The 14619-nt window shown below is 43.8% G+C and overlaps 1 protein-coding gene across 3 annotated transcripts in view; it reads left to right on the forward strand.

Moving 5' to 3' along the window:
* Positions 1-14320, forward strand: part of ak7b (adenylate kinase 7b) — a 33461-nt gene extending 19141 nt beyond the window's left edge. For 2 of the 3 annotated variants that reach the window (XM_079527787.1, XM_079527789.1), the window contains 7 exons: positions 129-234; positions 1462-1590; positions 2751-2816; positions 4120-4320; positions 6147-6379; positions 11420-11578; positions 12238-13692. In XM_079527787.1, coding sequence (XP_079383913.1) covers positions 129-234; positions 1462-1590; positions 2751-2816; positions 4120-4320; positions 6147-6379; positions 11420-11578; positions 12238-12276 — 933 coding nt within the window. In that variant the 3' untranslated portion in view covers positions 12277-13692. Of the gene's footprint in view, positions 1-128; positions 235-1461; positions 1591-2750; positions 2817-4119; positions 4321-6146; positions 6380-11419; positions 11579-12237; positions 13693-14206 lie in introns of those variants that run through there. The other variant, XM_079527788.1, reaches the window with a different exon arrangement.
* Positions 14321-14619: the final 299 nt, after the last annotated feature.

Here is a 14619-nt window from a genome sequence, read left to right on the forward strand (position 1 = left end):
ATACGCTTCTTGACAAAAAAAATAATAATACTGTATCTGCATAGAAATAAAACAAAACGTACAGTAATACACATACAGTATTGTATAATGACCGCGTAGTGTTGACTCAAGTCCTTCACCACACCCAGGAGGCTACAGTGACCGGTTCAGACCCGGAGGAAGACAAGGAGGACTCCATGGCAGCAGCTCAGGAGCTCCTGGACACACTGAAGGACAGCATGGAGCAGAATGGAGGTATACAGCAAGCAGCGCAGTGACGTCTCTGGTCGCCAATGGTCGTGTTTTCAGTGATTGCGCTATAGAGGGCGCTCTTCGCCAACGCATGCATGGTGGTTATTTTATTTCGTACTCTGTCCACTCCGATCTGCTATAGAGGATATGCGCATGCTTAAAGTGAATGGCACATCGAGTGGCAAATCGAGTGGCAAAGCAAAATTAGTTTAACATTGTTTAACGTTGTTTAATGCAATCAGATAGGACTTTTTAACTCATGTCATTGTGTCAACGTCACCTGCAAAACCACAACATCAAATAATCAAATGAAATAGTGTGGTTTAAAGAACTTTTTTTGTTTGTTTACACTATCAATGAGTCGGCTGGCGGGCGACCGAAAGTGCAGCAGCGGGCCAAGTTGAACGCGGAAGGGTTGGATGGATATAGAGATTTCTTGAAATGGGGCATTCTGCACATACTTTTACTTTTGGTACTTTAAAGGTTTTCATTTATTTTTATTTTTCGTTTTTCTTTTAGGTTTTATGACCTCAATTACATAAAAAAGCTTTGTGGATTTTCTGTGGTCTGGAGTTTTCTCTGGGGTTTGGAAGTCTTTCTGAGCTGCAATGAAAACAGGCGAAACAGTGAAAACAGTGACATCTGCTGGCAAATCTCATTGACATATATGGGATTTTCTGTCTCTTATATCACAAACAGCAGGAAACTCAGAGCACCTGTTTGAGCCAGAAAACCCCAGACCACAGAAAATCTACTGAATGTTAAAAGTTCCGTTTTTTTTGGGTGCAATTGAGCTCAGAAAACCTAAACAATTACAACAAAAAATGATGTCACAATCACAATCCCTCATACAAGTTCATAGCGCGGCACCGAGTGCAGTGCTACGAGCTTGTAGATCTGCTATTTTTGAAAAATCGTGAAAATGTGGCACAAATCTTTGAATATACATTCTTTCAGAGTGAACGTTTTTAACTCAAATCTTTGCTTCTGGGGGGTCCCTGGAACCACATATTTTCAGATGGGGGTCCGTGGCCAAATACAGATAATTCCTGGAGTCCTTGACATGAAAAAGGTTGAGGGGCAAGTTGAGGATTTAGAAGACATTTATTTATTTTTAGAATCGGCCTCAGGTCTAAAAGGGTTATGTAAAAAAAGAAAATAAAGTACTTTTCCCACCACTGCTTCTTATTTCCTATAATACGTCCCACCGTGCACGTTTCTGTGCGTCAGGGCGTTTGGAGGAGCAGCACGTGATCAGGGTGATGAGAGACAAGCTGAAGTCGCCGGCCTGTCGGAACCAGGGCTTTGTCTTGGACGGCTTCCCCAAGACCTACGAGCAGGCCAAGGAGCTCTTCTGTGGTGAGGCATCCATCCATCACACTCCTGTAGGCCTCATTCACACACTTGTGTCCTAGTGTCTTCTGTGTGTCATGGCCGCCTCAATGCATTTCCAATAGGAGTCACATCATAGATATTAAAAAAATCACACCCGTGTGAACTGAGTGGTGCAAGGTCTTATATAGCCTGATCAGCTGTGGTCTGATGTCACATACTAACCATAGTAACCATGCTCACCCGTACAGGCACAAACACACACGGGTACTAACAAAGCCAGTTGTTGGAGTGGTTTGCCTCATTGGCCGCTCCAACGAACTCAAGTGATTACTGGCCAATCACAGTGCATCTTTTCCGGGATGTGCATTGCTATTTTTGTTCACACACAACAGAAAGATTGGGATTATATATTTCAAGAGTGAGAGAATACAATACAAATATTAATCATTCTTCCTCCACACTGGGAGAAAAACAGTGAGTGCAGCTATAACTTTTTCCATTGCATTTTATGAGAGAGGTGGTGTTCTTGTGCTGCTGGCCTGCGCGCGCATGCTGGTGCTTATTAGTGTGACGTCGTCTGTTAAGGCGTCTATAGTTCCATATAGCCGGGGAGCCACAGGCCCAAAATTGGACATGACCTGTGATGTCATGGCGTACTTTTTATTTGTGTTTTTTCTATTAATTTGGTCAATTAAGGTCAACAGAATGAGATGCCTGCTCTACCGGAAACATCTAGTATGAATATTCGAAATTCAATCGGATTACAGTTGGAGGCCATCGATATTGTCCTTTTCTTTTTGCTGAGGTTTGCGTGATCTGCGCAAAAGGACAGTTAACCCATTCTGGGCGGGAACCCCTTTTGGTGTTTTAAACATTGTTATAATTTAGCTATTGAAAAATAGCAGATCTACAAGCTCATAGCGCGCCACCGAGTGGCGCGCTACGAGCTTGTAGGTCTGCTATTTTTGAAAAATCGTGAAAATATTTATTTCAGAAAACTGGAGGATTTAGAAGGATTTTTTTAAATTTTGAGGTCAGGCCTAAATGGGTCAAATGATAAGGGAGTCAAGGGACAATATCGGTGGCACCCAACTGTATATGCATTGTAGTTCGGTGCCATCTTGCAGCACTGTCTTTGCTTTGTTGTCAACCTCATTATCAAAGGTATGTTTTCTCTCCTTTAGCTGAAGAGGACGAACCAGAAGATGTGAAATCCAAGGTCCCTCCCCACAACAAGAACATCATTCCTGGTGTGTCTGTCCTACCTCATACCATATCCTATTCGAGATAACCCTCACACTAGTAAATAAATACAAAATAAATATTTCATACAACATTTGCACATTTAACGGGCCAGGACACCCCAAATCACTTTTTCTTAGAATTTAACAAAACATTTATTTTCTTTCTTTTCATTTCTCAATTCTGATCAAATAATTGATGGGGGGGGGGGGGGGGGGGGGGTCCTGACCCTTTAAATTAGGACTGTGTAATACGAAGAGAGGAGGAAACCATTACCGCCTAGTAGTATAATGTGGTGTGTTCCAGAACTTCCAGGCAAGTGTTGTTTTTGGCAGCAATTTTAGTTTTAGTCATAGTCTCTTGAATAGTTTCCATTTAGTTTTAGTCACATTTTAGTCACCCGGAATGTTTTAGTGTTAGTCTAGATTTAGTCGACTACATCTACAGTTGATTTAGTCGACTAAAATGTATTTTGGCAGGCCTTGATGCCGTTGTACTGACTGTTTTTACACTTGAAACGCTGAAAATAGCCGATCTACAAGCGGCCAAATTGCACCGAAGGGGGCCCTGCAATTTTGTTAATTTGGCTAAATCTTGTCAAACGGTGGTCCATTTGTTGGTCCAAAGGCCCAATAAATAACCGGCCTTGATATGAAACAGGTTTGAAAACCACTGACCTAGACTGTGTGTGTTATACTGCCGTGTGTTATAGCTCAACAGTTGTGCTTCATTGGGTTTCTAATCTATTCAGACTGCGTGTTCTGCCTGTTGCTCAACAGTTGTGCTTTAGTGGTTCCCAAAGTGGAGTCCGGGGAAACCCCAGGGGTACTTGAGTGAGTTCCAGGGGGGACCCAGCTAAATGATTATTTGGAACCAAATGGACCCTTATGGGTCTGTAACTCAGAGAGTGTACAAATGGAACCAAATGGACCCTAACGGGTCCATTTGGTTCCATTTGTACGCTCTCAGAGTTAAATTAGCATTGATTTTACAATATAAATTGGGGGTCCCAGAGATATAAATGCTATTAAATGGCGGGGTCCGTAGCCTAATGCATGTCAAACTGGGGGTCCTTGAAATTATACGGGTTGAAAATCACTGCTAGAGCCGTAAAAACCTTCTCTTATGGGGGTCCCTGGCATATCTTTTCAAAAGGGGGTCCGCGGGCTATTTAGTGTCAATTCGGGGGTCATTGACATGAAAGAATTTGGGAACCACTACTTTATGTGTTTCTAATCTATCCACGACTGCAGCGTGTTCTGCCTGTTGCTCATGAACAGTTGTGCTTTATTGGGTTTCTAATCTATCCAGACTGCGTGTTCTGCCTGGACGCGTGCGACAGCCTGCTGAAGCAGAGGGTTGTGAACCTTCCAGAGAGCCTGGTGCAGCAGCAGCCCGCCTACGGCCAGGAGCTGTTCCCGCGGCGGCTGAGTCGCTACCGAGAGAACAACGTGGAGGAAGAGACGGTGCTCAACTACTTTGACGAGCTGGACGTCCCGCTGCAGCACATGGGTAACACAATTCAATTCAATTCAATTCAATTCAATTCAATTCAATTCAATTCAATGGGCTTTATTGGCATGAGAAAACATACGTTTACATTGCCAAAGCAGAAAGCACAATACAATACAATGATTAGTCTTTAGGGTGGTTGTGTTCCGTTTGATATCCTTCTCCTATCACAGCAACTCACGAATCTTGCTGCTGTGTTTGCACATTGTTATACTTCGCCCAGCAGATATGGGAGTTTTTTGTCATTGGTCATGTTTTCAAAATCTCCGTGTGTGGTTGTAATCTATAGGACACCCCCCCCCCCCACGGGACGGGGGAGGGGCTGTCCCTATAACCCGAAATGTGAGAGAATGGGCGGGTTGTGTCATTAGAAAGCCTACTTTCCTTAGTGGGAGCACTCTGAGCCCCCCACCACACGTATAAAAGGTACTTTTTGGCCAAAAAGGGATTATTTTTCCACCGGGAAAAAAATACTTTTACTTACTCCACTGCGCCCTCTACCGATATTGCCAAGAGAAAACCCTCATACAGAATATTTTTCCTCCGAAGAAAAAAAATCCCTTTCTGGGATGTTTCATGATAACTACTTTTTATGTATGTGATGTATGCCATGCTTTTTGTTATTGCTTAATGTTATTGCCAAATTCCAGTAAAAAAGCTATTATTGAGTCCATTTCCTCTCGGTCCTGGACTACGGGGACATTATTTATAGGTCTGCTGCTCCTTCACTTTTAAAGCGGCTAGCTTACCTACCACTCTGCCTTGCGGTGGACTACTGGAGATAGTTATGGTACCCACCACTGTGCACTTTATGAGAACTCAGGTTTATCCTCTCTGACTGAGAGGTGAGATACGCATTGGCAACTATTTTTATATAAAGCCAATAAGCCATTGCTGGGATGCTCCCTGTATCAGACCCACTCTAGTGATTTTTTTAAGGCTCAAGGTTCCTCAGGCTCAGACAGAGTTGGGCAAGACAGCTTTTTCTGTCAATGGCCCAACCTCGTGGAATGAACTTCAAAGTTCCTTAAAACTGAGCTCCCTGCCATCCTTCGGTCAGTTCAAAGGAATGCTCCAGAACATTTTTCACCGTGATTGCTCCTGCTTCAATTGGTTTATTTTACTGGTTGTTCTGCATTTAAGTTCCTTTGTAATTGTATCCTGATTTATAATGTTGTGTCGATGCACTCCCCGTTGCAATCAGAACTGCAGCATCACTCCCAATCTTCCGCCGTAGTCTGAAGACCCACCTTTTCAGACTCCATCATGGCCCATAGCACTTATCCTACCCCCTTAGATAGCACTTTTTAGACTTAGATAGCATTTGAAACAGACTTATAGCATGTCATGTAGACAGCACAATAATTGCATTGTATGTAGTCATAGCACATCATAGTACATATGTATAGCATAGTATAGTATATATGTATATTTAATATGTATAGTGTCATTATATAGATATGTTCTAGTTACGTTCTTAGCTTACGCATGTTTCTTGATAAATGCATTTTATATATGTGATGTATTCCCATACTTTTGTTCTTGCCTAATGTAAGTCGCTCTGGATTAAGAGCGTCTGCTAAATGCCTAAATTGTAAATTGTAAATTGTCGATGTATTGTTTTGACTGTATTTGTGAATTGTAACCTACATTAAAATGAGGGCTTGCCCTCAACTGTATTTCTGAGAATAAATAAAGGTGATGATGAAGCGTCCGCTAAATGCCTAAATTGTAAATTGAGTAGTCGACGGACATCTTCCGTCAACAGTTTCAGTCGACGAAATGAACACTGCATATATAGCACCTCCTCTCCATCTCCTCTATAGAGATGACCAGCGGCGATGATGATGACCCCGGCTACTACGCGCTGCTGGTGACCCAGAAGGTCATCCAGTCGGTGGGGCCGCCCAGGAACTACGGCCGCAGCAGCCAGGAGGCAGAGGAGCAGGAGAGGAGCGCGGCGGACCGAAGGCTCCGGCAGCAGGCCCAGGAACGGGCCGAGACGGAGCGCCTGGAGGCCCGGGAGGCAGAGCAGAGGGCCGCCCGCTGGGAGGAGTGGGTAGGTGACGGTGTTCAGGCCTGGACTAGCCACATAACGTACAGGGCATAATACTCAGCGTTTCCAGACCTGAGCCGACAGCCGCGCGGCCGTGTTCTGCTGTCGGCCAGCGTCTTTTCCGGGTCTTTTCCAGCTCCACCCACACGGCTGAATGCCGCGACGGCCAGATTTCCCGGAAAAGGCTTGGCCCCCGCGGCAGTCAGCCGCGTGGGTGGAGCTTAATTTCCATCCACCAGCTGTCTAAAAACCCGGAAAAGACACACCCAGACAGCAGAAAACGGCCGCGCCTGTCTGGTAGGTCTGGCAACAGCTACTGTATGCCTGGTGCACATGTTTTAATATAAATATATTTTTGCACATGGAGGCCTTGGAGGGATGTTTTTCAATATAAACGTGGTGGTATTAGGGCCTGTTTGTTTGTGTGTGCCTCGACAGAGCGGGGCGGTACAGTATCTGCTATCTGCGTGCCGGTTGTTTGACCCAGTCTATCCCTGGTGGTGTTAGGAGGAGTCCGTGGTATAAAATGTACTTTAAGTGTAAGGTGAGTGGCCTTTTGGTCAGCAGGTGTCGCTGTCGACTGTCAAGTTCTTTCACTTGTGGGTTCAGCAACTCACCTTTTTGTCCCTCACTGGCCACCGTAGTTCAGTCAACTAGGCAGCCACCGGCGCCATCATTGATTGTGTTTTTTGTGAAAAGGTGAGCACTGTTTTTATGACTGTCTGAACTATTTATAATATATTTTAGTTACATACACTCATCCAGCGAGTTTGTTGCCACACAGTGTTTGCTAAGATGCTTACCTATATAAATATGCACTTACAGTAGGTTTATGTACACAGCAGACTGTGTGTGAGTTGGCCAGTTTGGTGAGCACTGGAAGTGGGCCTCATTGTGAAATGTGAACAAGAGGTTTTTACATGTTTTATATATTATTCTGGTTAATGTGATTCAATGAGTATTTTAAGTGGTTGATAATTGTTATTTAGTATTAGGACAAATGGGGGGGTTTATTTCTTTGTGAAAAGTGGAAAACCTACACAGCCATTACCAGCATAGATATTACAAAAATGTATGCCTCAATTTATACTGGGAGAGGAAGTACGCCGGAAGTGTGGAAGGCACGTTACGTCACGCTGCCACTCAAGTGATTACTGGCCAATCACAGCGCATCTTTTCCGGGCCTTACACACCCCGAACATACGCTCTGTGACGCACGCTCATGCTTCCGCGGTGCTTCGCAAGGAATCTTGGGAAAGTTTTGCCCTCCCTTGAGCACATACGCTCCAGAGCCGGAAAGGGGTGTCTATACGTTTATATGTCTATGATTACCAGCAGCAAGAGCCTGTGAACCTGTCAGCCAATAAATGTACCAGTCTCAACTATAGCCGCAATTTTATAATGGGATGAATCTAGCCCTAGAATGGCTCTTGTTGTTTCATATAGTATACAGTATTTCACATACAGAGCCATAGAACGGTCCTGCTTAATTTCTGGTCGGACGTAAAATGCACGGCCTAAATGTGATAAATGCTCCGTTTGTACTCACCCATTAAATAATTCCAAAGGCGTGGAGTGAAATATGGTCCTCTAGTTTCATATGTCGTATCTTATGACACGAGACCATACAAACTTAACCAAAACACTGGGAGAGCATTGAGATAATTGTGAGACAGCACGACAGCAGATTAGATGTTCCTCAGAGATGTTGGTTTATTTCGAAGTACACAGCATAGCAAGACATGGCATAGGCTCCTCCAGCCTCACGGCCTCGGATCGACTGACTGAATGACAATAGAAATCAACTTGCTTAAGTACAGTTTTACACAATACACATTGGACCAGACTACCATTTGGCCATTCCTAGAAGGTAAATCAGGATCACTGTGGCCCTTTGATCCACTGTTTTAGCATTTGATGGCCCTAGGTGTGAACCAGGATCTCAGACTATAGTATAAACAGGCCATCGACACCTCTGATCTTGAATATCAAAGACAGCTGCCTGCAGACGAAATGACTAGGGCAATTAGCCTACATTTGTTCACATAGCCTATGTTCAACAGAATTATTGATTCATAATTCACCACATTCCCCCTTTGACAAACTCTAGTCTGTCACTATGAAATATGAAACCATAATTATCTTACCAGTTACCACCCCCCTTGATCCTCAGCTTAACAATACATTCAAGACACCAGAATAACAGCTTTACCCATGGTTTTCAAACACAGACATTTAAGATTACAAAACTCGACATAAATGATTTCATTTACAGTAAGTACAAATACAATTTCGTATCAGTGGATAATTCATAAATGGTTTCCATTACAGTAAGTTCAAATACAATTTCGTATCAGTGGATGGATCGGATCAGAATTCTCTTTGCGTTATTTCAAACTCATGGCTAAAAATGTTACAGAACAATGAACATGAAAACTGCCGTCACCTCGTCAACATTTTAAGCCCTAGAGAACCACAGAGTCAAATTAAACCCTCTTTAACACTGTCGGCACTACACGACTACCAATTAATTACCCTGTAATTGAATCACTATCCTGACTTTAACACTGTCGGCACCAAACGACTGCCAATTGCACTATCCTGACAAGTAATCTTAAACAATGGATAATGGAAAATGATTAGTAAGTTACAATTAGCTGACGTTTAAACAAGACATTGCCGCTTTCAGGAAATTTAGGACGTGCCATAACATATCTATACGTTTATAATGCTTTAAATAAAACTCTGCTCCACTAAGGTATATAGAACATACACACCAAATCACATGAAACTCTCTCTTTGGAGTTTCACAGGACCAAAATCAAAACAAGTCTCCAGACCTATCCTGACCATAAACAAATACATTAACAGGCCAGAGTTTAAGCAATATTTAACTAATTAATACTCTCTTCACGTCTCTAGGAAAACACCTATTTGATTCACAATTAGGCTACTTATGAACCAACTTACCTAATTATACGACAAAACATACCAACATGAGGCCTATTTTTTCATGTTGAAACAAACACGACGCACAATTTTGAAATCAGAAAGAAGGAATGTCCGTCTCCCCTCCGATATGATGAACAAAGGAAATCTTCTGTTTGCTGCATTCCGTTACCTCAAAGTTCGCTTCAGCTGCAGATCAAGTTGAGAAAATGTTCACCGCTGTTTTCCCTCTGAAAGATCTCATAATCATCTCATCATCATCCCCCCCCCTCCCAGCTCTGAAACAACAGAGATGGGAAAACGAGAAAGAAAAAGGCAACATCTTCATCACAGACCCCTGCTCAGGTCCGTGAAGGCCCTCAGCTTGCGTCGTCAGTCGGCCATGGAAAGCCAAGCCACCGCCGCCACGGAGATGTGTCCTCCTTCGGCACGTGTCGTGCGTGCAATGTGTGATCAGTACACCGCATACTACACGGCCGCTGTTTGACACTGCCCTCCTGTCCATTCCGAAACGAATTCCCGAAAGTGGAAACCGCCGCGCCAAGCGTCGAGTGGTCGCCTCACCCCGTCGTGGACCTCCGCTGGCGTCCCCGTGCCGTGCTGCGCTGCATCGCTCCCCTGCTCGCCGTCCCCCGCGTAGAGTTGACGATCGAAGGCCCCCGTGTGGCTGTTGCTTCCCCGCCGACCGCTCCCCCTGCCCGCTAGCTGGAAAGAGACGCAGGCCGCCGCTGCGCAACACTCCTCATCGCGGTGGTCCGTCGTCATCCTCGTCCTCGTTCCGCTGGAACCCGTCGTCGCCGTCTCTCACAAAAACACGCTGATTAGACTGAATAAAAAAGCCGCCGATTCTTCTCCTAACTGGTGTAAACACCATGAAGGTCGGGATCGCGCACCATCTGTCGTATCTTATGACACGAGACCATACAAACTTAACCAAAACACTGGGAGAGCATTGAGATAATTGTGAGACAGCACGACAGCAGATTAGATGTTCCTCAGAGATGTTGGTTTATTTCGAAGTACACAGCATAGCAAGACATGGCATAGGCTCCTCCAGCCTCACGGCCTCGGATCGACTGACTGAATGACAATAGAAATCAACTTGCTTAAGTACAGTTTTACACAATACACATTGGACCAGACTACCATTTGGCCATTCCTAGAAGGTAAATCAGGATCACTGTGGCCCTTTGATCCACTGTTTTAGCATTTGATGGCCCTAGGTGTGAACCAGGATCTCAGACTATAGTATAAACAGGCCATCGACACCTCTGATCTTGAATATCAAAGACAGCTGCCTGCAGACGAAATGACTAGGGCAATTAGCCTACATTTGTTCACATAGCCTATGTTCAACAGAATTATTGATTCATAATTCACCACACATATCCATGTGAAAGTTCTGTCACAAAACGTGTATTTAGTCAATTATCTCCACTTTTTCACGAGATGCACACGGACGTCTTTCTCTCCGGGCAAAGGGGCCCGGAATGACAGCTGGACTTAATTTATCAAAACTTCCTCTGATCATCACAAACGTCATCACCAATTGACCAGGGAAGCACAAATGTTTGGGTCACACAATTGGCAGGTCCCTTGCGATAGGTGCTGGGTAATTAATCACACCACTTGCCAATTGTGTGACCCAAACTTTTGTGTTTCCACATTTGGTCATATCACATGGTGGAGATACAGTAATACATTATAAAAGGTTTATAATTTTATATTTATCAACTGTTATCTTTAAACATTTCTTAAATGTATGGAGAAAATGTGGCGCAAATCTTTGAATTAATATATATTCTTTCACAGCGAACGTTTTTTTTTTACTCAAATCTTTGCTTCTGGGGGCTGCCTGGAACAATAATATGGGGGTCTGCGCGCAGACATATCTAGAATTATCTGTATTTATACAGATAATTACGGCCGTCCTTGACATGGAAAAGACAACCACTGACATAGAAACATTATAGGTTTGTCAGAAAACGTTTAGGTCGGATTCAGAAGCCTTTTGTTTTTAAATGGGCCTCAGGTCTAAATGGGCTGTCGTGATGTGATGAAAACACTGCTCATGTGCACCTCCTCCATGTCCAGAGTCAGCAGCTGGAGGAGGTGACGAGGCAGGAGGAGGAGCTCCTGCAGAGCCAGTCCCTGCCCATGAGGAGCTACCTGATGGAGCACGTCGTCCCCACCCTCACACGGGGCCTCGTGCAGTGCTGCGCCGTGCGGCCGCACGACCCCCTGGAATATCTGGTAACTAACAGTGCAACACCCCTGTTTCTTTGAACCACTTTTTGGAGCGGTGCAGACACACCAATGCACAGCAATGTGTGTCCCTGGCTGGCTGGCTGGCTGGGTCTGTCCGCCTGAGCACGGAAGTAGCCTAACACACAGACAGGCACGCAGGCGCACACACACACACACACACACACACACACACACACACACACACACACACACACACACACACACACACACACACACACACACACACACACACACACACACACACACACACACACACACACACACACACACACACACACACACAGGCCAGGGAGGAGAGCTTGTACAGTACAGTTTCTACCACTCAGTTTGTACCACTCAGTTCAGACGGGTCTGATTTTGTGTACTTTTTGAGGGGCGATAGCCCCTCCTATAATCAGATCTTGGTATTATGTGCAAACACAAACATTGCGGGCGAAAGCAAATTCTGAGAAATAAGATATCAATGCTTTCCCCAATGGAAGTCACGTGGTTTGACCAAACACTTGGTCAACCCGCGTGACTTCCATTGGGAAAAGCATTGAGGCGGCCATGAAACACAGACGGAACAAGAATGTTCGTTTGTGTGTATGAGGCCTCGGAGCGTTTTATCTGACTTGTCTGTTTTTTTTTTGTTCTCCTTCCAGGCAGAGTACCTGTTCAGGAACAACCCCCTGAATGACTGACATCCACCATCCATCAGGATTCCTGACCACTTTACAGGTCGGACGAGACTCCTTTGTCTTTTAGCTGAGCTAATTGTTACTTAAACTAAAAGCAACAAAGTCAAGACTCTTCATTTGGTATATGATCCAAGACAGTGAATCTCAACCGTTTTAATTTCAATGATCCCTAGGCTTGATATGCATTAGGGCCATGGACACCCATTATCTGACCCCAATCTGCTCTAGTCCGGCAGCCACCTCGGCTGCCGGACCACCTCGGACGGCTGGGAAATTTGGTATATAGTCTTTTTGTATTGGCCTAAAATGTTGTCTACATACATACATTCATGAATCCACTTGCTGACCGGCTGTTAGTATTGGGCAATTTTTTTATTGGGGTTTCTTGTGACCCTACCATTAACATCCTATGGCAGGCAAAAATGTCAAACTTTATTTTTGCTTTATGTAGCATGTAGCATTAGTTTTGCACAAAATACACACCTTGGGCTAAAAACAGCCATAGACATCATGACAAATGTGATGAGGTCAGCACATTTTGGGCACATTTGGGCAAGTTGCTATGGTTGCTTTTAGCCCAAGGAGTGTATTTTGTGCAATTAACTAATGCTTGGAATGGATTCAGAATCATGAAAAACCCCTAGTTTGACATGTCACATGCTACTTAAAGCAAAAGGAACATTTGACAGTTTTGCCTGCCATAGGTTGTTAATGGTAGGGTCACAAGAAACCCCAATAAAATAATTGCCCAATACTAACAGCCGGTCAGCAAGTGGATTCATGAATGTATGTATATAGACAATATTTTAGGCCAATAAAAAAGACTAAGTATATATCACATTTCCCGCTTTAAACAAAAGAAGCCTGTCGGCTGCCGGACTACTCTGTAAAATCCTACAAATGGAACAAAATGGTTCCTTTCAGAGTTAATACGGACCTGTAAGGGTCCACTGGGTTCCGTTCGTACACTCTCTGAGTTATGAATCCATACTTCTCAATTTGGTTGAGAAGCAGTCGTCCAAGAGATCATTTCTAGAACGTATCTTTTGAAAAAGGAAATGAGTGACTGTCACGACTTCCAGGATTTTATTATGATAATAGCCACACAGACTAGTTTAAGATAACACATTTTATTAAATAAAACTATAGTGTCTGGTAGGACACCTTCTGGTTGACAAGTAGTACTGCATGAAGCTCATGAGAGTAGTACAGTATCTACCCATGGGCAAGCTGGGGTTCTTTCTGTCTTGGAGGAGAGGTAGTAATTATGTCCATAGTTTCAAGAAACACCAATTATAATGATAAGAATAACTGAATTGTCCAATGGCCTAATGATGGGTATGTTTTTCATTGAATAGAATCGGTAGCTTGAACAACTAAAGCCTTTGTTCACTCTTGCTGTGTATACTAAGGCTGACATGTGATAAATACAGTAATTTTTAAAAAAAAAGTGACTTTGCGTTATTTTCATTTGAAAACAATATATATTTGCTATCCGTGGACACAGTAATTAATTCAATCTAATTTTTTGCATACATAAAAACCTGTATTTCAGCCACCACAGCACCTCAATTCACGCTGGGACTTTTATCTAGACGTGAGTTGTATAAGCGGCCCATTTCTCGCGCCCCTGTTGCATTTACTCGGCTTTGTTTGTGCACTCGTGCGCCCGGCCATTACTTAAAAGGGCCCTGAATAACAGCATGAAAGTGCAAAAAGCTAATCAGGAAGTTAATTTTCGTAATGAACTTGGGGTGCGCTTAGTGAACTCCAAAGTAGACACACTCGGGCCACAATTGTTTTGATTTGACTCGCGATTTCGATGAAGGATAAATGTTACCAATGGCGGCTAATTTGCGACTCTCTCTCCCTCTCTCTTTCTCTCTCTCTCTCTCTCTCTCTCTCTCATATGTTGTCACTCGCGTGTCCAAAGTGTACGTAATTGGTTGCGGCAGAACAGCCCAAGTATTCCATTGTACATACTTCATCACCACATGGGGAAATCATGGTCGGGTCTATTTGGGAACGTTGTTGTGACGCAAGGCGCTGCAAGACAATCTCAGTTTAACCTGGAGGCCTACAGTGATTAATTGATGAACGGATTGAGTGTGTTATTGCGGAACAGTCCAAACATGCTTGTTTACACGGCATCTGAATGCGAAACGAGGAGGATTTAGATTTATAGGCAAACAAGAAACGGGCGTCCTTATGTTTCTTTATTTCTTTGCCACCACAGAGTGAGTCAGTCAGTCAGTCAGTCAGTCAGTCAGTCACATAGTCAAATGTCTCATTGCTACAACATCCCCAGCATGTGTCTGTGTACACAGTATATCTCACAGAGAGAAA

This window comes from Electrona antarctica (genome assembly GCF_951216825.1).
Source record: "Electrona antarctica genome assembly, chromosome: 18".
Taxonomy (NCBI): Eukaryota; Metazoa; Chordata; class Actinopteri; order Myctophiformes; family Myctophidae; genus Electrona; species Electrona antarctica.